Consider the following 21,194-nt stretch of genomic DNA (forward strand, 5'->3'; position numbering starts at 1 on the left):
TTGCCTGAATTATGAGGGTAACATTGATTCCCATATTACCTCTCTGTGTCAGAGAAATAAAGGATGAGTCCATGAAAGAAATTAGAAATGGGAGAAAAGCTTAAATATATGGCATCTTGATTCTTCCTGAACAGTTTGCAGGTAGATTTTTATAACTGCAGAACTTAAAACTATTTGCTTGATTTTTTTTGTTTTATATTTATATATTGCTTTAAGTAAAAATATTTATACATTGTCTTTATAGAGGCAAAAATCTCTTCTTGGTTTTAGTATTATTTATCATACCAAAGAAGAAAGCAGTATGCAAAACAGAAAATATGACAAGCCAACCAACTAGGGGATTGGAGAGTGGAGCAAGGAGGGAAGTATACTGTAATTTGAGGTTGAGAAATTTCTTTGTTTTATTGGTATTTGTTAGTTTACTAGATATAATTTTGAAAATTAACCATAGAAATGTTTTTACACCACTTAAAAATTTTGTCAATGTACAAAAATGCAAAAGGAAGAAACTAAAGCTTTAATAAGCCAGTTTCTGTGTTTTTACATGGATTGTTCAGTCTGTTAAGCTTACAGTAGGCCTTTAGGTTTCTTAAAGTTAGTGAGTTGTACCATTGAATTCATAAACTCTTGTTTTGAATTCTCTTGAATTTTGTTGTCCTAAATAACTTTTCCTTTAAAAATCATTTTTTAAAAATTTTATTTATTCTTTTCCTCCTTCATCTGCCCTTCAGTACTGGGGTTTCTTTTTAAAAAAAGAAAACTAGTGTTTTTAGTTTTCAGTGTCAGTAAGGATGTGAGAAATATTGATTAATGTTGCTGAGTTCCACAGTGGTACCAATGGATCTTTTCTGAGGGTAAAGATCTGTAATTGCCCTCTGTGACATCAAGTTCTAACCATTAATGGACATTTAGGAACTACACCAAAAGTTGACTGCTTAATATACAAACTAATCATTTTTACCCTCTAACTACTTCACTTGAGCTTTATTTAGTACTCTTTTTAAAATGTAATATTATCTAGCAATAATGAGTTGTTTTTCATCTAAATTATTTATGACAATATAGACTTCCAGAATTATTTTTTAAGATTTAAAATATTCAGATTGCAGTTCTCAAAAGTTTGTTCAATTTAAATTGAAATAAACCTAATTATTTATTTAATTACCCCATTTCCTTTTTAGCTCTTTTGTATGTAGTAAGATGTAATGGATATAAAAATTTCTGGTTTATAGGTATATAATGATTGTGTATGAGAATATAGTTTCTTTGCATTAAACATATTTTACTTTAAAAATACACAAAATATGTTTCTAATATTTTTACAAAGAATTGAAATTCTTATATCCTCACTAAAGCCAGTGTATAAATTTATTTTCACTTGATAATAAAACCAGTTAAAAATGAACACATTAGATTTTTTTTACCTATAATTATCTTAATGTTTTCTCTAAAAGATGTTCTTATAGAAATTAGAAAAACAACTTCATCACTTAGACATTTAGCTGTTGAAAATTATTATAAAAAAGTAAAATACTAAAACAGTTTTGTTTCTTATCCTATATGTAATTTTGTTAATGACATTTAATGAAGACCACAAATCTTTTTTCCTCCTCACCAGTAATTTTGCCATAGCAAAATAAATTGTGTTTTTTCTTTCTTAAAACTACTGACAGGGCTGGGGTTGTGGCTCAGTGGTAAAGTGCTCTCCTAGCACGTACAAGGCCCTGGGTTCCATCCTCAGTACCATACACAATAAATAAAATAAAAGTATTGTGTCCAACTACAACTAAAAAATAAATATTTTAAAAAAACCAAAAAACTACTGACAGTCTAAAGAATGTTAAGCTAAATTCAGAAAGATAATGAATAGCAAACATCTTTTCTTATCTTCATAACCATTAATATGTGGCCAACTCATCAGAGATAAGGGGTAGATATTTTTGCCAGATATTTATTAAAATTAATTTGTGTTTTTTATGTGAAATTTTAGCTGACATCTCACTCTCTTCTCTTAAAACATAGTTTTGCCCATTGCCTTGGCATACACCTGTAATCCCAGCCACTCAGGAGGATGACAAGTTTAAGGTCTGCTTGGGAAACAGCAAGACTCTGGCTCAAAATAAAATTTTTGAAAAGGACTGGGGATGTAGTTCAGTGACAGAATGCTTGTACACAATAGCATGAGTAAGATTCTGAATTCAATCCCCAGTTACACCCCCCCAAAAAAAAAATGAGTTAGAGAATAAGAAAAAATGAAAAGTTTAAGAGTTATTAGCTAAAGTGTAATGAATATGAAGATTAGTTTTGTAAAATTTGCTGCATATTGTGGATCACTTTGTATTTGTGTATGATGGATACTACACCAGTTGCAAAATTCTTTTAACCCTCAGAATATGTTGGTGTGTGTGTGTGTGCTTGAGGGTGGTATTTACATAGCATTAAGAGTACTGTAGTGGGTCTCTTTAGATTGTTTCATATTTTAAAAAGAATAAGTGCTAAAATTGTAGTTATGTTTTTAGTGTTATTTTTAAGCATATGGATTTCAGAATAAAACTGAAAAATAGAAACTATTTTCAAAGTGAAATTCAATCTATATATTTGTGTTTGTTAGGAAACATATATAGTAAACTTCATTATGGATAACTCATTTATTATTGTGGTGATAATGTGTTTTTAAAGTGTCTGTACATTTAAAAAAGCACCTTAAAACTAAAATAAAAATGTTACCCTCACCAAACCATGATATTTTAAAATTTAAATAATCTTTTGAACTATAAAAACCCAGATATGGTGTTTTCTTTAATGCATTGGGCATTCTGTTTTTTAGTTATTTCACATAAGACTTCTTTTTAAATGGCTAATTTTAGATTTTTTATTTTAAGAGCTTAGTATTTTTAAGAATTAAGAGCTATATGAGTAAAATTCACTTAAGTAAAAATTCTCTCTAAAAGAAAATGCATGATTACTGATAGAATGATTACTATTTATTTTTGAGTTTTAGTTAAACTTAGAAAATATCTGCCCATTATCATCAGTGTATGTTTTTTTATTATTTTTTTTTATTTTTGCAAGTAATTTGTTTTTCCAAAATGTGCTTAAAATTTTTTTTCTGGCATAATTGTTTGGATTGTGAAATGTACATGATTTATTTTAATATTATAAAGTATAGGTTATTGCATCTTCTGTATTATAGTTTCATGTGAATAATTTACCATTTCTTTCTGTTTTCCATTGAACTATTCAGTGGTCGGTGAAGATGGTAAGCCTCGTGTGCTGATATATATACTGTGCCAACATTAAGTAATCTCAAAACATTGTTTTGTTTAATTCAAAACAAGTGGTAAAGTACATCCCACATTATCACCTTGTGTTTTTTTTTTTTTTATAATTTAATCCATAGTCCAATATATCCCAGTACCTCTCAGTGTCATAGATTATAAAGCAATGTGGTTAACTGTCATGGACCATTAAGTTCTTAAATGTGATTGGGTGGAGTCCTTGTCATGTTATAGTGAAGAATAAAATTATAGTGAAGAATAAAATTATATTACATATTATTTTAAGGGTTACATGGTAGAGGCTGAATGTGGGATATACTCTTGTAATCCCAGTGATTCAGGAGACTGAGGATTGCAAGTTTGAGGCCAGCCTGAGCAGTTCAGTGAGGTCCTAAAGAACTTAGTGAGACCCTGTATCAAAATAAAAATTGGATGTAGCTCAGTGGTTAAGAACCCCTGGGTTCAATCCGTAATACCCGCCTGCCGCCCCCCCCCCCAAAAAAAAAGAAGGGTTACATGGTAGAGCAAAAATCCATGGTATATGCAGAAGGAAAATTTAGCATAAATTATTTTTCCTAGCATTCTTAAGAAAGGTCATATAAAATTTATTTGTAGTTTATCTTATACACTACACTGTTAGATTTCTCCAAAAAGAAAGAAATTGACATACTAGTTTTATTATGAAGTCAATGCTCTGTTTTTCTATACCACTGAAGGGAAACAGAAATATAAATAATCTAATGTGTGTGTATATGTGTGTGTGTGTGTGTGTGTGTGTGTGTGTGTGTGTGAATTTTCACCATTTCAGATGTTAATGGAACTACATTATGAAGAACTAAATCAAAATTACTGGGAGTTTGTATATGAAACTACAAAATAACTTTTGGAAAATAGACTTTGTTTTTAGACAGTTCAAATTTAACCTTTATAAATTCCCTTATAGTAAGAAAGGTTGTTAAATACCTCACAGGGCTTCTTCACATCCATAAGAAATAGAGTTTATTCTCATATTCTATGTAAGAATGAGTCATAATGTTGAAATGAGATATTAGAAATTTGGGTGCCTAGGCTAGGCACAGTGGCACACACCTGTAATCTCAGCTACTCAGGAGGCTGAGACAGGATGATCGAAAATTTGAGACCAGATTGGACAATTTAATAGAGATTCTGTGCTTCAAATAAAAAAGTGAAAATGGCTGGGGATGTAGTTCAGTAGTAGAGCACCCTTGGGTTCAGCCTGCAGTAACCTAGTGTGTATAAGGTGGGAGGAATGCAGATGCTATAGGTATCTAATGTTAATAAATTTGATCATGAGGTTGATTAAGAATAAGTGGAAATATGGCAGATTTTGCTTGTGGGAAATTATGAGTTTTTAATATCCCCTCCCCCAAAAAGGCCTACTGTAGAATTGTTTTTCTTTTGTATAATACTGTTTTCCCCTTTATGTTAGGGAGAGAATTTTTATTTGTTTGTTTTTGTGGTGCTGGGATTTGAACCCAGGCAAGCACTTTACCACTGAGCATTATGTATTTCTTCATTAAGAAAAATTTCAAGGGGCTGGGGTTGTGGCTCAGAGGTGGAGTGCTTGCCTACCATGCATGAGGTACTGGGTTCGATCCTCAGCATCACATAAAAATAAAATAAAGATATTGTGTCCACCTATAACTAAGAAATAAATATTAAAAAAGAAAAAAATTTCAAGGTTGTCAGAAATATTCTAAAAATGTAAATTAGAAGTTTGTCTTTGGCACTTATATAATAGTTTAAAACATGTACCACAGATTAGAATAAATCTGACAGTTTATGTTGAAAATTAACTACTACATTTAAAAGAACTTTGTATAGGAAATTTTGCCATTCATTTAATTAGATCAGATTTGGTTGCCTGAAGATGTTACAGCTAGTGACTGGTAGATGAAAGCACAAAGGATACTTAGGACGCTCTACTTTTTGTAGGCAAGTTTGCTGAATATCCTTAGTAGGCAGGCCACTGGGGAATGATTCTAGGGATTTTGTTTTTTAATTAAATGTTACATTTGGTCATGATTCACCTTAAAAGTGAGTTTTTTAAAAAGTAACCAGGTCAGTTGCAGTGGCCTTGGGAGGCAGAGACAAGGAGGATCGTGAGTTCAAAGCCAGCCTCAGCAACAGTGAGATGCTAAGCAACTCAGTGAGACCCTGTCTCCAAGTGAAATATAAAATAGGTCTGGGGATGTGTCTTAGTGCTCCTAAGTTCAATCCCTGGTACCCACTGAAAAAGGGCAGGGGGAGAAGCATGTGGTGGCATACACCTGTAGCCCAGCAGCTTGACAGGCTGAAACGGGAGGATCACAAGTTCATAGCCAGCCTCAGCAACCCTTAATAGTTTAGTGGGACCATTTCAAAAATAAAAAATAAGGCCTGGGGATAAAGCTCAGTTGATAGAGTGCTTGCCTTACATGCTCAAAGCTTTGGGTTCAGTCCCCAGCACCACCAATAAATGAATGAATGAATGAATAAATAAATAAATGATGATGATAATAATAATAAATAAAAGTGCTGGGGATGATAGCTTACACCTGTAATCCCAGCCTCACAGGAGACTGAGGTAGGACGATTGCAAATTCAAGGCTAGTCTCTACAACCTAGTGTCTGTCTCAAAATTAAAAATAAATAAATAAAGATGGCTGAGAATGTGGCTCAGTAGTAAGCGCCCCTAGGTTCAGTCCCTGGTACCAAAGGAAAAAAGAAAAGTAAGTGAAGCATTCTTGTGGATGGTAATATAAAGCTACTTGGCATATAAGTGGCCTAAAGAACAAGAATGCATTTCTTCCTCATTTCAGCAAACACTTTAAAAATTAGGCTATATTCATATTCTTACAATAACCATTTTAAAAGAAAAATGGAGAATAATAGTTATCATTAATTTGGGAATTATGTAAACAGTAAGTGTTTACATTAAATGGGTTTAATAGTTGCTAGTATTCTATTGTAATCTCTAATAATGTAACTAAAGTAACAGTGGCTAAAATAACATTTATGAGGGAAAAGACATCATTTAGTACAAAGTGTACACTTAAATACCTGCAGTTTTTATTAAATCGCATAATTTCTTGACTAAGAAAACATCAAAAAAGGAGTTGGGATTGTTCAGTGGTAGAGCGCTTGCTTAGCAGGTGTGAGGCACTGGGTTCGATCCTCAGTACCACATATAAATAAATAAATAAATAAAATAAAGGTATTATGTTTATCTACAACTGAAAATATTTTTTTAAAAATCAAAAAAATTTTAGACACCAAGAATCCTCCTAAAGAACAATTAGATCCTTTCTTTAAATTGTATCTTTCTTCCAGATACAGCTGAAGTGTGTTATTTGATTTTATATAAGGAAAATTCCAAGTATACTCCATATATGAATATAATTGTTATTCATTGGATAGTTCTACCTTTTGCTTTTTAATGATCAGATATGTCTTGATTCTGAAGAATGGTTTAATGAATGTAATCAAAGACTATAATGCAGTATTGAAGTATATTTCATTAATTAGTTGTTTTTATGAGGTAAGTTGCTTACTTAACTCAGTTTTATAAGTTATACATATTTTTAATTTAAACATTTGTAACATCCTAAATATGGCAGTGGGTTTGATTTTAAAAAGTGGTGATGCGCAGTATTTGAAATAACTTGTACAGATAAGAAATGTTATGTGTTTCCATTTTGTTGTTGTTGCTGTAAGAAAATTCATATGTATTCATTTTAACTCTGCCAAGACTTGAAAATATGTGATATTAGTAATTACCAATCATCTGTATTTGGTGATATTTTTACCTATTTTGTTTTATGGTTTTAAAAAATGTCTAAAATGTGAGGCTCTTCAATATAATTGCTTTCATCAATACACACATCTATCTAGATTTGTTTATTTTTTAAAGGGGGCTATTTGAGACATTTGAAATTAAACTTAAAATTGTATATATTCTTACTTCATAGTAAATTTTAAAAATAAATGTCCTGAAAATGTCTTTCATAATGATTTAGGTCTTCTTTTCAGGGGCCAGCGCTAGAAGATTTCAGTCATCTGCCGCCAGAACAGAGACGTAAAAAACTGCAGCAGCGCATTGATGAACTTAACAGGGAACTACAGAAAGAATCAGACCAAAAGTAGTGTTTCTTTAAGTCCTCTCTATCATTATTTCTTTTAGAATCTACTTTGAATGATGTGTATAAGGTTTCAAAATCATAACATCTTATGCTGGGGATTTAGCTCAGTTATATAGTGCTTGCCTAACATGTATAGGGCCTGATTTTGATATCTAGCCACACATCAAAAAGAATAGAACTAGCCATCCTATTTGAATAGTCTTTTGAGAGAAATATATACTTCAAGCAAAAATTTTATGTTTGCCGGGTCATAGATAAAAATGAAGTGTTAGATATTTTCTTTAAGTATCTATTTTTATTAGGTGTTTATAAACATATATACTTATTCCTTCCATAAATTTGTAAAATAGCTTGATTATTCATTTTCAAGAGTAGTTTGACCGGTGCTAACTACCTCTTTACTACCTCAGTTCAACAGCAACCAAAGACTATAATTACTTTGTTGGCTGTAAAACACGTTGGCAGCTGGGTGCAGTGGTGCACACTTGTAACACCAGTGGCTCTGGAGACTGAGACAAGAGGATCGCAAGTTTAAAGTCAGCCTCAGCAACTTGGAGAGGACCTGAGCAACTCAATGAGACTCTGTCTCTAAATGAAAATATTAAAAAGGGATGGAGATGTGGCTCCAATGCTTAAGTGCACTTGGGTTTAATCCCTGGTACCCTCCCCCAAAAATGTTGGTAGACTTACGCTTTAGTTTTTTTATTTTACAAAATTTTCCTTTATTCAGTTTTGAAGAAGTGTACTGGGTTTAATCCCTGGTAACAAAACAAAACAAAACAAAACAAAATGTTGGTAGATATTGCAGTCATTTATAGCTTCATATTCATTCACTTGTACTTTTTTTTTTTTTACAAAGTTTTATTTAATTTTTAAGAAGTGATCATAGAGTTTTTTTTTTTAATGATGAATAAAGGGTGATTACAATGAATTGGTGGCTTACTAAACATAAAAATTGGGACTTAAACTAAAGCATGAGAGATTGAAAATTGAAGTTTTGATGTTGAAAATTGTGTATCAGGAGCCAGGCATGATGGTGCATGCCTGTAATCCCAACATCTTAGGAGGCAGAGGCAGGAGGATTGCAAGTTCAAGGCTAGCCTAAGCAACTTATTGAGACTCTTGTCTCAAAAAGGGATAGAGATATAAAGTGCCCCTGGGTTTGATCCCCAGTTACCCCCATCCCCCCAAAAATTGTGTATCGGGTGTGATACACAAATGAAATTTTACAGTTACAGTCAATTCTTAGTAGCTAATGGTCTATAAAGTCACCATGAGCACTAAATTATCGAATATTAAAACATTGCTCCTTAGGGAAAGGGAGATACAGTGTTAGGTGCCAGGAAACCCTGGTCCAACCTTTTCATTAATAGATACATACATAATCTTGTTTTATATGTTTCTGTCTAAAGACACCTTATTTGATACATACTGTTGATTCATTAACTTTGAATCCTGCCAATGACAATGTAACTCACGCTTACTAAAACTTACATAAGACTTGATTTCTCCATTAGTAACATTACAGCCTTCTTGTGCTGAGGAACACTAGACAACACTTCAACACTATGTGTGGAAACCATTTTAAATACTCATATTACCAACAAAAAGCACAAAAATGTGAAAAATATGGCACTACATAAATAGGAAGCAAAAAGACCACTTGTTCAAAATATGAGAGCAAAAACAAGGTGAAGTATCTCCTTGCATGACCACAGCTGGAAATGTGAATGTACCTCCAGTAACTCAAATATTTCTCTCTCCTGTGCATGTACATGAGTGACCAGGAAAGCACTTTGAATATTAGTTTGGAAATTACAAATAAATTTTAGCAGGTAGGCAAATTTATAAAGGAAACTGAACAATGAACTTAACTATATTAGTATAAAAATTTTAGAATGTTAAAAGTATTTACTTAAACAGTATATAAATAGTCTCTGGAAAATTATAATGTTAGGTCTAATATTTGGTGCTTACCATATATAAAAGCCCGTATGAGGATACAAAAATGGAGAAAACATCGTCCCTAATCCGAAGAGGTTCACACTCTAAGTGGGGAAAGGCAAGACTGACAACTTAATTTTTACCCACGCTGGATTGTGATAGCTGCTAATGAGATACAAACTTTTAAGGGAACTTAGAGGAAATAATGATGAAGTTTTACTAAGGTATTTAGGAAAGACTTTACTGGGGAGAGAGTTGGCTAAGAGAGGGCTGTGGTCTAGGAAATAAATGTTTATGGAAGGATTATTATGTACCAGGTACTGAGCTAGGCGTTTTTTTTTTTTTTTTTTTTTTTTTTTTTTTTTTTTGAGTTTTACATGCAACACATTATTGAATCCTTCAAAATAGCCCTTCGTTGTTGTTCCTGCAGATGAAGAAACTGGATATTAAATAAATACATGTTTTATCTAAGATAACTGGTAAATAACATTGTAACACTAGCCAGCTTGTCTTCAGAGCATTGGAATTGGACCTTAATAGAATAGGATATTGTTACTTGAAGAAAATGAAGAGGGAAAGAAGCATTCAGGAATGTGGGGCAAGGCAAGAATAAAAGCACAGAAATGTGTTCTTGCTGAGCCTCAGAATTCTTTCTAATCTAGGAAAACTGTTGCAAATTATGTAGCATGTAATATCAAAATGAGGGTAAAAAGATGTAAGATGACTTAAGAAAAGGCTTGAATACTTTCTTGTGGAGTGCTGTAGGTATTGGATAATTATATTCTGACTTTTTTTTTTCCCCCTTCCGGTGCTTGGGATTGAACCTAGGGCCTCATGCATGCTAGGCAAGTGCTCTAAGCAACTCTGTATTCTGAAGAAAGGTAATTTAAAGTTATGCGAAGAATAGGAAGGGGATTGTAGATAGGGTCACTAGTTAGGGTACTTTATAACAGTCCCTGTAAGTGATGCCAAGGGCCTAGATTAAGACATGGCATGGAACAGAAAGGAGGAATAAATATGAATCATTTCAGAGCAAAGTAGGGTGGACTTTGTTATACCTGATTGGATATTGGAGAACAGAAAAACAGATTTTAATGCCTTATAGCTCAGGATAGTACTATAGAATTAATTGAAACAGTAAGAAAAATGAATTTGGGACAAAATGACTTTATTTATGTTAATTTTTGAAATATGTGAAAAAATATTGGAAGGGTCCAAATGTGTTTGGAAATATGAATCTAGAACTTGGGAGAGAGAGGACTGAAGATATACATTTGAGAATTTTCTGAAGATAGGTGGTATTAAAACAGTAAGAAATCATCCTCAAAAGAAAAGTGTAGGATGAGATGAGACGAAACCGCTGTCATTTTATGTAACAGACATTTAAAAGTTGAACAAAGAAGGAGAAGGAGGTAATAAGAGAGACTGTAAGAAAGCAAAAGTGAGGAGGAGGGAAAGAAAATGTAACCTCTAGGTCAAGAAGGAAAAGACATGCTAGTCAATAGTGTCAGATGTTAGAGTCAAGGAGCTGTGATTGGGCATAACCTATTGTAGTGTGATTAGAGGAGATTGGTTAAGAGTAGTTGGCAAATGACTGACTGTAGAGGAAAGGAGGCAAATTAAAGATGGCATTCCTATTTCTGGCATAGATGGGTGGGAGGATGGTGATGATGTGTGAATTGAGATAAGGAACACTGGTTGAATAGAGTTGCTGGGTGGGAATACGAGTTTCATTTGGAACAAGATGGATTTAAAATTATTTGAGTATTTTACCAGCTATTTTTTTAAACTTGAATATGTATATTCGATATGTATATTGTATATCTATATAAATATACAAATAGGCATGTGTGTATGTCTATATATACACATACATAATTTCTTTAAGAAAAGAAATGAATTTAGCCTGTTTTGGTATTACAAGTGTTTTAAAAGATCATTTTCATAAATTATTAACTCTATACATTATAAGCTTTATGCAGATTGTCTTTAATCAGGTAATATTTGATTAAACTTTTTAAAGAGATGTGAAACTACTTAAGATTAATTTGTACTTGAGTCTTCAAAGTCAAATGAAACTCTCATTTAAAAGCACTCGAAGCGAATATTTAGTTCTATGATTTCCTTCTCTTTTTCAGAGATGCACTCAACAAAATGAAAGATGTATATGAAAAAAATCCACAAATGGGGGATCCAGGGAGTTTGCAGCCTAAATTAGCAGAGACTATGAATAATATTGACCGTCTAAGAATGGAAATCCATAAGAATGAGGTAAATTTGGTTTTCAGCAGTTGTCTGTTATTTTCATAAGCTTTATTATGGTAGATTGGTTTTTGCTAAAAATTAATGTTCCAGTACCCATATCTAATTTTAGAAATTATGATCTAAAAGTATCATGATGGTATGTAATCTTTAGACTTATGCCTCATTTTAAAAATTTTAAACCTTTATATAAAACTAAGTATTTATGCTATTTTTTTAAATATTTATTTTTTAGGCATAGTTGGACACACTACCTTTATTTAATTTATTTATTTTTATGTGGTGCTAAGGATCGAACCCAAGGCCTCACATATGCTAGGCGGGTGCTATACCACTGAGCTATAGCCCCAGCCCCAATACTTACGCTATTATTTAAAATGATCTAGGGCTGGGGATGTGGCTCAAGTGGTAGCGTGCTCGCCTGGCATGTGTGTGGCCTGTGTTCGACCCTCAGCACCACATACAAACAAAGATGTTGTGTCCTCAGAGAACTAAAAAATAAATATTTAAAAAATAAATAAATAAAATGATCTATAAAGTTCATCACTGACCAAAGTGGACCAAAGATTTCTCATCTCCAAGAATCACATAATTGACCGAGTCTAGTGGCTCATGCCTGTTATCTCTGTGGCTGGGAAGGCTGAGACAAGAGGATCAAGAGTCCAAAGCCAACTTAGTGAGGCCTTAAGCACCTTAGTGAGACCCTGTCTGTAAATAAAATATAAAATGGGTTGAGAATGTGGCTCAGTGGTTAAGTGTCCCTGTATTCAATCCCTGGCACCCCCCCCCCCAAAAAAAATCACATGATTATAAAACCTCAAAGTACATTTTAAATACAGAGTATCTTATGAGTTTTTGAATATAATTTATTGATCTTGGTTATTATTATTTTTTTTTTCCTAAGGCTTGGCTGTCTGAAGTTGAAGGCAAAACAGGTGGGAGAGGAGACAGACGACACAGCAGTGACATAAATCATCTTGTTACACAGGGACGAGAAAGGTCATTAATTTTGCATTTTTATTCATATTTTTTCTGTTTTCCAAACTTTCCTTACCCCTTTGTTCTAAACTTTATATAATTATCTAATTCAATAAGTTTGGCATTTAATAACTTAATTCTCTTGAACCTAAGTAATTTTTTGATCCTTTAACATTAGTTGCAGGTGAAGTATTAAATGGTAGTCTATCATGCATCCATAAATCAGATCTAGAAAGAAAGAAAACTCATGGAGCTATAATCTGGGCCATAGGAACCTTAGGCATGGGAAGATTTCCCTATGATTTAGGTGGAGCTGAGTAACTTTTTTTTTTTTTTTTTAATGGAAGCCCATTGAGAAAAAGTAAAATTATGAAAGGTTTGGGAAACATTTCACTTTCTTTCTCTAACTCAAAGTAAAATAGCTTTTTTTGAGTATAGGAAGTCACACTGAGCTACTTAACTTCTTCTCCTTTGTCCTAATAACAGGCATTTATTACATCTGGGATCTAGAGTATGCCAGACATTGTGCTAAGGGCTTCATGTGCTTTTTGGTCAGTTATTCAGCTGGAGTTGGGTAACTTATGCTAAAGGAAAATTTGGTTAATAACTCGAGGTTTTGTGGAAAAAATGGGGGAGGTATGTATATTATTAGTTTAGATCCGCATTTCCAGCTTGGCATTTTGCCAGATTTTCATGTTCCCATCACTTGTAACATTTCTTCCTTGGTATAATACAGTCACGCACAATTTTTTTTCATAATAAAACAGTCCACAAATTAGGGTTCATGTTAGAGAAAAATTTGAATATTTTGGTTTATTATTTAATCACAGTATAATTTGAACAAGTTCTTTTTAAAAAAATATTTATTTTTTTTTAGGTGTAGATGGACACAACATAATGCCTTTATTTTTATGTGGTGCTGAGGACCGAACCCGGGTCCCATCTGTGCTAGGAGAGTGCTCTACCGCTGAGCCACTATCCCAGCCCCAAGTTCATTTTTAATATTCCCCACATCTCAGTTTACTGAAATATATAATTGAGGTTACAGTACCCATCCTATAGTGTTCTTAGTACTACAGGCAATAATATACATAAAGCATGTAGAAATAAAATACCTTGTAATAGTATGTGCTTCACAAATATTGTGAAATATTAATATTCACAATATGAATATTCACAATTCATGTCTTTAGTATCTCAAGAAAGATCCTCAGGTTAGATACAGTGGTGTATATCTGCAATCCCAGCTACTCAGGAGTCTGAGGCAAGAGGATCAAAAGTTTAAGGCTAGCCTGGGCAACTTAAGGAGACCCTATATCAAAATAAAAATTAGAAAGAAAAAGCCACAGAAAACTTTTTTTTTTTGGGGGGGGGGTGGTATTAGGTAAAACCAGATTGTTCTTTCTGGCATATGTTATATAAGAATGTGTCTTTCAGGCTTGTTGAAAGTGTTGCTAAATCTAATCCTAAAATTTTTCTATTCACTAACAATATTTTAATAAAAACTTTTAAACATTTTTTTGTTGATATAAAATATTTTTAAGAAAAATAAAATGCCTTTGTATTACCTGCTCTTTTGGATTTTCTAAGTTACTAATTTCCCCATTACCATGATTAATTGAAATTAACTTTGTCTTGTTTTAATTAGGAGTCTTTTGACTTGTAAGCAGAATGAATACTCATAATCCACTTAGAGTAAAAATAGGCTTCACTGGATTATTTGAGGGAAAGCCCAGATGATATCCTTAGGTCTTGGTTTCTTCTTACTTCTCAGCTATCCCTTAAGCATTGGCTTCATTTTAGGCTCCATTTGATGATTTTCCCCAAAGCTCTAGGCAGTTTTCTTCCTGGTTCAAAGTGAAAAGGGAGTGAACTTCTCTTCTAGCAGTCCCAAGTAGAGTTCTCTATGTACAGCTGTTTAACCTGATTGAGTTATAGCACTATTGGTAAACTGTTTACTCCCATCAAACAAGTACTATGCTCATCTCCTTTCTGGATCCACAATAGAAATAACTTTTGGGCTGGGTGGATTTCCAGAGAAACTTTAGGTATTTTTCCCCCTTCAAAAGAGGGAGTGATGGATCTGGGATGATGAAAGACAAGTGTCTACTACCTTTTTCCATTTTATCTTTTTTTTTTAATATTTATTTTTTAGTTGTAGTTGGACATGATACTTTTATTTTGTTTTTATGTCTTGCTAAGGATTGAACCCAGTGCTAGGCGAGCACTCTATCACCGAGCCACAACCCAACCCCTCCATTTTATCTTTAGATCCAGTGATAGTGAGGTATACTTAGTGAATATTCCTATGTGCCGAGATCATTATAATCTTTATTTATTTATTTATTTATTAATATTTATTTTTTAGTTATTAGCGGACACTACATCTTTGTTTTGTATGTGGTGCTGAGGATTGAACCTGGGCCACATGCATGTCAGGCGAGCGTGCTACCGCTTGAGCCACATCCCCAGCCCCCGTTATAATCTTTAAATTTTTTTTTTAATTCAAGAAATTCATTTAAGAAAATAGGGCTTAAGAAACCATGTCATCTATATCTAATTTTCTGAACTTATCCTTAGATTGATAAACTTTTATAGATAACAGGTGAAAAGTTCTCATGTTTGTGATACTTGACAGAGATAATTTTATGATTTTTAGTCCTGAGGGAAGTTACACTGATGATGCAAACCAAGAAGTCCGTGGACCACCGCAACAGCATGGTCACCATGAGTTTGATGATGAATTTGAGGATGATGACCCCTTGCCTGCTATTGGACACTGCAAAGCTATCTACCCTTTTGATGGTATGATGTTCTTATTATATTTGGTAAAAGTTAATTAAAAGTCTAAGTGCATTGTGACTTATTTTAGTGTCTTTAGCTGAATAATACATTATCAGAAAATCATAACTCTAGTTCATTAATATGTATACTTGTTTAAATTGTTAATTTTTTCCACACTGGAGTTGAAAGAGAATTACCTATTATTAGCTCCTAATTTCGGTTATTATCTGTCAACTTTGGTTGATAACAGAATATCCCTCCAGAACTTACCAGTCTTTAGGTATACTCAAAATAGTTGAAGCAGCTTGGCATACAGCCCAAACTAGGAAGTAGATGGCTGGTAGATGTCACTTCATGTTCCTTGTAGTTGATAAACATTGAGAGGCAGGTGTAAAGCATAGTTAAATGCTGTCATCATATCCTGATTGCACGCCACCTTTTCAGGTGAGAACTGGAAAGAAAGTGGTAGCTTCTGACAATACCATCTCTTCTATGATAGTTAGAAATAAATTCTGTGAGGGGAGTAAGGCTTTTTGGCTTTCTACCACAGGTTTTTAGTTATCCTTCCTAATTATGGACCCTGAAAAATCCTTGAATTAACAGAAGAGCAGAGTAACACCTTCCTAAATAAGTTGTAAAATGATAGGTGGTGTAAGGTCTTTCTTCACCCACTCATTGTGTTGATTTTGAAATTGAGTAAAGGGGTTGGGAATGTAGTGCAGTGTTCAAGTGCATGCCTATCATATTTGAGGACCTGGGTGTGTGATTCTCAGTATAACTAAAATATAATATAATAACATAATCTCTTTAGTTACTCCTCAATTCTGAGCAAATTATTATATTTGAGAGCTTTCTAATGCATTCTAAGAGTAGGGAAGGATTTTAGCATATATTGAATGAGAATTCTACTTAAGAACACTGTTATTGCTAAGCATATTGGGAATGGTTTAGGGTAGGGAAGAAAGGGAATCCTAAAATTGATGAGGTCTTAAAGTTTGTGCTTTGGGGTTATTCTGCTTCTACCATCACCATAGTTAAATCTCTGTTTTTCTCTGTTCTCTTTAAACTATATCCTTTTTCTTTTCCCACCTTCTCACTGTTTTGTTACTACTTTCCTGAACCATGCCTCATGAATTTTTTATAGCAACACTACTCAAAAGCAGGAAAGAATTACTTCATTTGTTACATAGGGATAATATTAGTCCATCCTCATAGGTTTTTGTGTAGTACAAATGAGAATGTGTGTGAAAGTGTTGGATAAACTACAAAACATTGTAGTAATATTGTTGCTAATGAGAATCAGTGAGCTCATGAGCAGGTATATTGAAATCTAGTAGGATTTCATGTGTTTTGTGTATTGTATTTATAATTTTTATTATAAATTATCACTGTGCTTAAATTATGCTTGTGCTATGAAAACTCATCTAGGTCATAATGAAGGTACTCTGGCAATGAAAGAAGGTGAAGTGCTATACATTATTGAGGAGGACAAAGGTGATGGATGGACAAGAGCCAGGAGACAGAACGGTGAAGAAGGCTACGTTCCGACATCATACATAGATGTAACTCTAGAGAAAAACAGTAAAGGTGCAGTAACTTATATCTAAACTAACCAGGCAGCTTTGTGCTATGTATGACATAAATGAAAACACATTCAACAGGTCAGAAAAAATGAGAAAACCTAAAAGGGCATCCCAATTTATTGTTCACTGTGTGAGCTGAATGCAGGCTGAAGAGATGTGAATATCACCACAAAAAGCTGTTTTTGTGATGCCTTCCTGTTTGAGTAATGTTGGTGTGAAGCTTAATTGATGCCTTTGCTTTATGTCCTGCTTAAGTCTCTGTGAAGGATTTGTGTTTTTCTGCCTTATAAATATAGAATTTGGCTTATTGGGCAGGAATACATAGGTTGATGCTCCTCCATCTGCTTTACTTCAGAAAACACAGTGACTGGTTAATTCACATAAGTAAAACTGCTCTGAAATGCTATAGAAAACTGACTTACGAAAGAGTAGTTTGTTGTAGGTGTTTGAATTTGTAGCTTCAGTATTTAGGGAAAAAAAGTAATAGTTAGAAAATTGGGTAAAATGATAACAATCATTTTAATTTTCCTCTCTATTCTTAATGTTGGTTTCCTAAAGGAAGAAAATAAGCACTTAGTGCATAATCTAAGTAGTGAGCTAATCAAGAAATCTATAAAATGTATGATGTGGTCTAGCTCTCTCTTCTTCTTCTTTTTTTTGTGATACAAGGGATTTAACCCTGGGCCTCTTGCATGCTAGAGTGCATTCACAGTTCTTGCTTTGTTTTATTTTGAGACAGGGTCTCACCAGCGTGCCCAGGCTGGCCTTAAATTTGTGATCCTCCTGTTTCAACCTGCCAAGTAGCTAAGATTACAGGCATGTGCCACCGTGCCCTGCCTAGTCTAGCTCTTATCTGAATAAAACAGTTTTAAGATCTGAAAATATTTTCAGATTTACTGGTAATTTTCAATAATGCACAAAATTCCTTCCAATTAATCTTATACTTGTGTTTTTCATCTTGAAAGTGGTTTGCGGGGAACATCACTTTAGTGATTATTTAGCATTTAGCAGGAAAATAAATATTCTAAATCAGTGAAGATAGAGGAAATCTTGAATGGAGAAGTACTGGCAATCTTTACTTGTAGGAGAGAGAAAACTTTTTTGACTGAGCTGAGGGAAGATATCTGTACTACCATTTATGGCCTCATTTTAGCTAGATCAACAGTTACTAAAATAGATATTTTCCAATTAATTTCAATAAGCATTTGTTGGAAACACTGTACAATTAAGTATTGTGTGTGCTAGTCATGTGATCACACCCTGAATTAATTGTGTGGGTAAGCAAAGAGAGAAAGCAATGAGATGGGTCCTTGATTTTGCTCATATTTCACATTTTCCTGGTGTTTTCAGTGGCTGACTATAAAATGATTTTTAGAGACGTTTGGGGCAGACACTTTAAGCTGAACACCCCTTTTGGTCTTACCAAAGGTCTTCAGTAATTCTTCTTTTCTTTTTCCTCCTGGACTGCAGGTTCCTGAAGAGGGTTTCTGAGGAAATGGGCAAGATGTTGAAGGAGGTTACATGCAGCTGCTTTTGGGGGGAGGGTATTAGAGTTGTCAGGCACAAAGAGTGAGAGAAGCAAGTTGCATGAGTGCATGCAGACATGATTTTTTTTTTTTTTACTAACTTCGTTAGCATTCCATACATTGTTTTAAAAATTTGTTATAATACCAATCCTTAAATTCCTAGTTCACAGTTATTAACATAGAAGAAAGAAAAAAGCCAATAATGGCTGACCCTTTTCCATTTATTTTACTGGCGTGTCCAAATCACAAAGAGTACAGAGCTGTCATAAAAATTTGTCTTATATTTGATTGTCTCAATAAGACTGTCCCTACCCAGCTCTGTTTTAATTGCTTTTTAGACCCATTGTCTGTTAGAATTCTTGCCGTGTGTCACTGTCTGCCTGTGCCATCTCCATGCTTGCTTAACATCCTGTTGCATGTCTAGAGTGATTAGACTTAGATTTTTCAGGCATGTCTTTATAATCCCTTGTTCATGTCAAAGCCTTTGTTTTGTTTTACATTTGTAGTGCAGATCATTTTGTCAAACATCTCCAGCACTAATGTTTCCATCTTAGTATTTGTGTATGCTGCTACAACTTCCCCACTGCAAACATTCCAATTTTGGCATTATGAAGACGTGGTCTGTGAACCTGAAGTATTTATGATAAGAAAAAGAAAACATCTCTGCTCTAGCCTACAGCCCAGTTGAAAGGACTCTTTGAAAAGTGATACATCTTCAGCACCTCAGTCTGGGAAGAATCTATAGTCAGCACTGAAGTCCTGGCATAATAAACACAGAAGATACCACCTCAAGACAAAGGACTGTTGTCAGAAGTCAGCTGCTTCCATTCAAATGCTGCCTTAAACTAGAGTGCCTAAATCTGTTGATTGCCAACACTACCACTACAGTATCCCACAAAGGGCTTTGTGTCAGCTCAGTGTGACCTCCTTTAACTCTGCAGCTCTGCTGCAGCTGCCAATGTAGCCTCGGTAGGTAGCTTTTAGAGCTCTACCATGTACAATGGTGCATCTTCAAATTTATGCATCAAACTAAAGACATGTCTGAAGTCCATTTTACTTAGTGTTTTATGAGAAGTTTTATGAACCTCCCCAATCGTCTTTTAATTTGAGGTTATAATGATCTCATTTGGTTATTGCAATGATAGTCTGTTTCCAAGTGATGCTTTTGTTTGAATCAGATAAAATTTAGTGAAACTTTGTAATGATCTATGTGCACTTTTACTTGTAAAACGGAAATTTCTGTATGTTTATACTTGTAAATATAATTGTCCTTAGTGTCCCTATTGCTCATGTTATCATGCCTCGCATTTGTGATTCTGTTATTGACTTGTACCTGAACTAATTTCTTAGTGATGTTGTACTAGGGAGATGGGTGGGTGGGGAGTTATTTGTACCACTGAAGCTTCATTAATTTGGTTCTTTACTGTTTTGAGGGGAGAAATAACGTGAAATGGTTTGTGTATTATTGGATTTTAAGCAATATTTTAGAAGCTGTGTGACTGTTTTAATAAAATTTTCCCAGTGTTATTTGAATCATACTACCAGTTACACTAAAGCTGAATGACAATTGTGTGAAAGTTAATGCCTTCCTAAGATCAAGTACACCACTGTTACACAGCTGACATAGTGTATTACCTTTGAGGCTAGTAAACTATAAACTTTAGATATTGAATCTCGTTACAGGGTTATTTATATAATGTGACATTATTCAATACTGACGGACTACATGAAGTAGTTTTAAAATCTAGTGCTATTTTTATTTTAAAGGTTAGCAATGAGAAGGAAATGTGATCTGGCTGTGTTTGTCTTCTGTACAAAGCCTGCAGTGCTTATGTTTTTTTGGCTAACAGCCACAGAGGGCAAAGTTTAAGGCTTTCTTGTAAGGACTAACTGTTCTTTTGAAGCTACTGTTTGTTTTTCTAAAAGCAGAATTTGCTTCCGAAGGAGGCAGGTTCCTTCATGTGGAATAGTGCAACCTGTATATGGGTTATTACAATAGGAAAGACATTTGTACTTGCACAGTTTAAATCATTAAATCATTCTTAAATTTTGAACATGTGAATTGTCCAAAAGAAATCTTAAAAATTTTCAGTAATTTTTACTCTTTGTGCACATGTTGATTTCTTAATGGTAAATTGTTTAAGATAGTGTTCTCTGTTGAGAATATTTTCATGGAATAAAACAATCTTTTCATGGTCAGTTAAGTTGTATCTTTCTTTGGTATGTGAACCAACAAGATGTGATGATTTTGTTCTTCAGTGTGCTAAATTTCAAAAAATAAGTTCTTGAAGTTGGGCGACATTTTTGGAAAGCAGTTTCAAAAATTTTATTCTTATTTTCTAGTTTTCTCCAAAGAAAGAATAAATACTACTACTTTAGAGTTATTAAATGCATGTAACAATTTATATTTGTTCAACAGTAGCCACATTGCACAGACTTTGCTTTTATACCATTGTATCCTCTCTCTCTTTACCATCTGTCCCTGGACTGCATAGCTTGATCTAGCCACCACACTTGAACCCGCATTTACTATGCTTCTGCTTGTTTTCAGTCAGGGAGAGTACCCATGCTTCCTGGCATTTCTGAATACGGAAGAGAATGTTTGCCATAATTAGTCACAAATTATCTGTAACTTTAAAAAATCTAATTTCAGAAGAGTCATCTAGTCATGTGAAACTATGCCAACTTTTGGTAACC

The 21,194-nt window shown here is 33.7% G+C and overlaps 1 protein-coding gene across 5 annotated transcripts in view; it reads left to right on the forward strand.

The window, feature by feature from the left end:
- Positions 1 to 20,696, forward strand: part of Fnbp1l (formin binding protein 1 like) — a 117,734-nt gene extending 97,038 nt beyond the window's left edge. For 3 of the 5 annotated variants that reach the window (XM_040289006.2, XM_078026761.1, XM_078026762.1), the window contains 6 exons: positions 3,245 to 3,259; positions 7,311 to 7,420; positions 11,503 to 11,635; positions 12,531 to 12,625; positions 15,264 to 15,409; positions 16,817 to 20,696. In XM_040289006.2, the coding sequence (XP_040144940.1) occupies positions 3,245 to 3,259; positions 7,311 to 7,420; positions 11,503 to 11,635; positions 12,531 to 12,625; positions 15,264 to 15,409; positions 16,817 to 16,995 (678 nt within the window). In that variant the 3' untranslated portion in view covers positions 16,996 to 20,696. The remainder of the gene's footprint in view (positions 1 to 3,244; positions 3,260 to 7,310; positions 7,421 to 11,502; positions 11,636 to 12,530; positions 12,626 to 15,263; positions 15,410 to 16,816) is intronic. The other 2 variants (XM_040289008.2, XM_013359734.4) reach the window with 2 other exon arrangements.
- Positions 20,697 to 21,194: the final 498 nt, after the last annotated feature.

The sequence above is a fragment of the Ictidomys tridecemlineatus genome, chromosome 11 (assembly GCF_052094955.1).
Source record: "Ictidomys tridecemlineatus isolate mIctTri1 chromosome 11, mIctTri1.hap1, whole genome shotgun sequence".
Taxonomy (NCBI): domain Eukaryota; kingdom Metazoa; phylum Chordata; class Mammalia; order Rodentia; family Sciuridae; genus Ictidomys; species Ictidomys tridecemlineatus.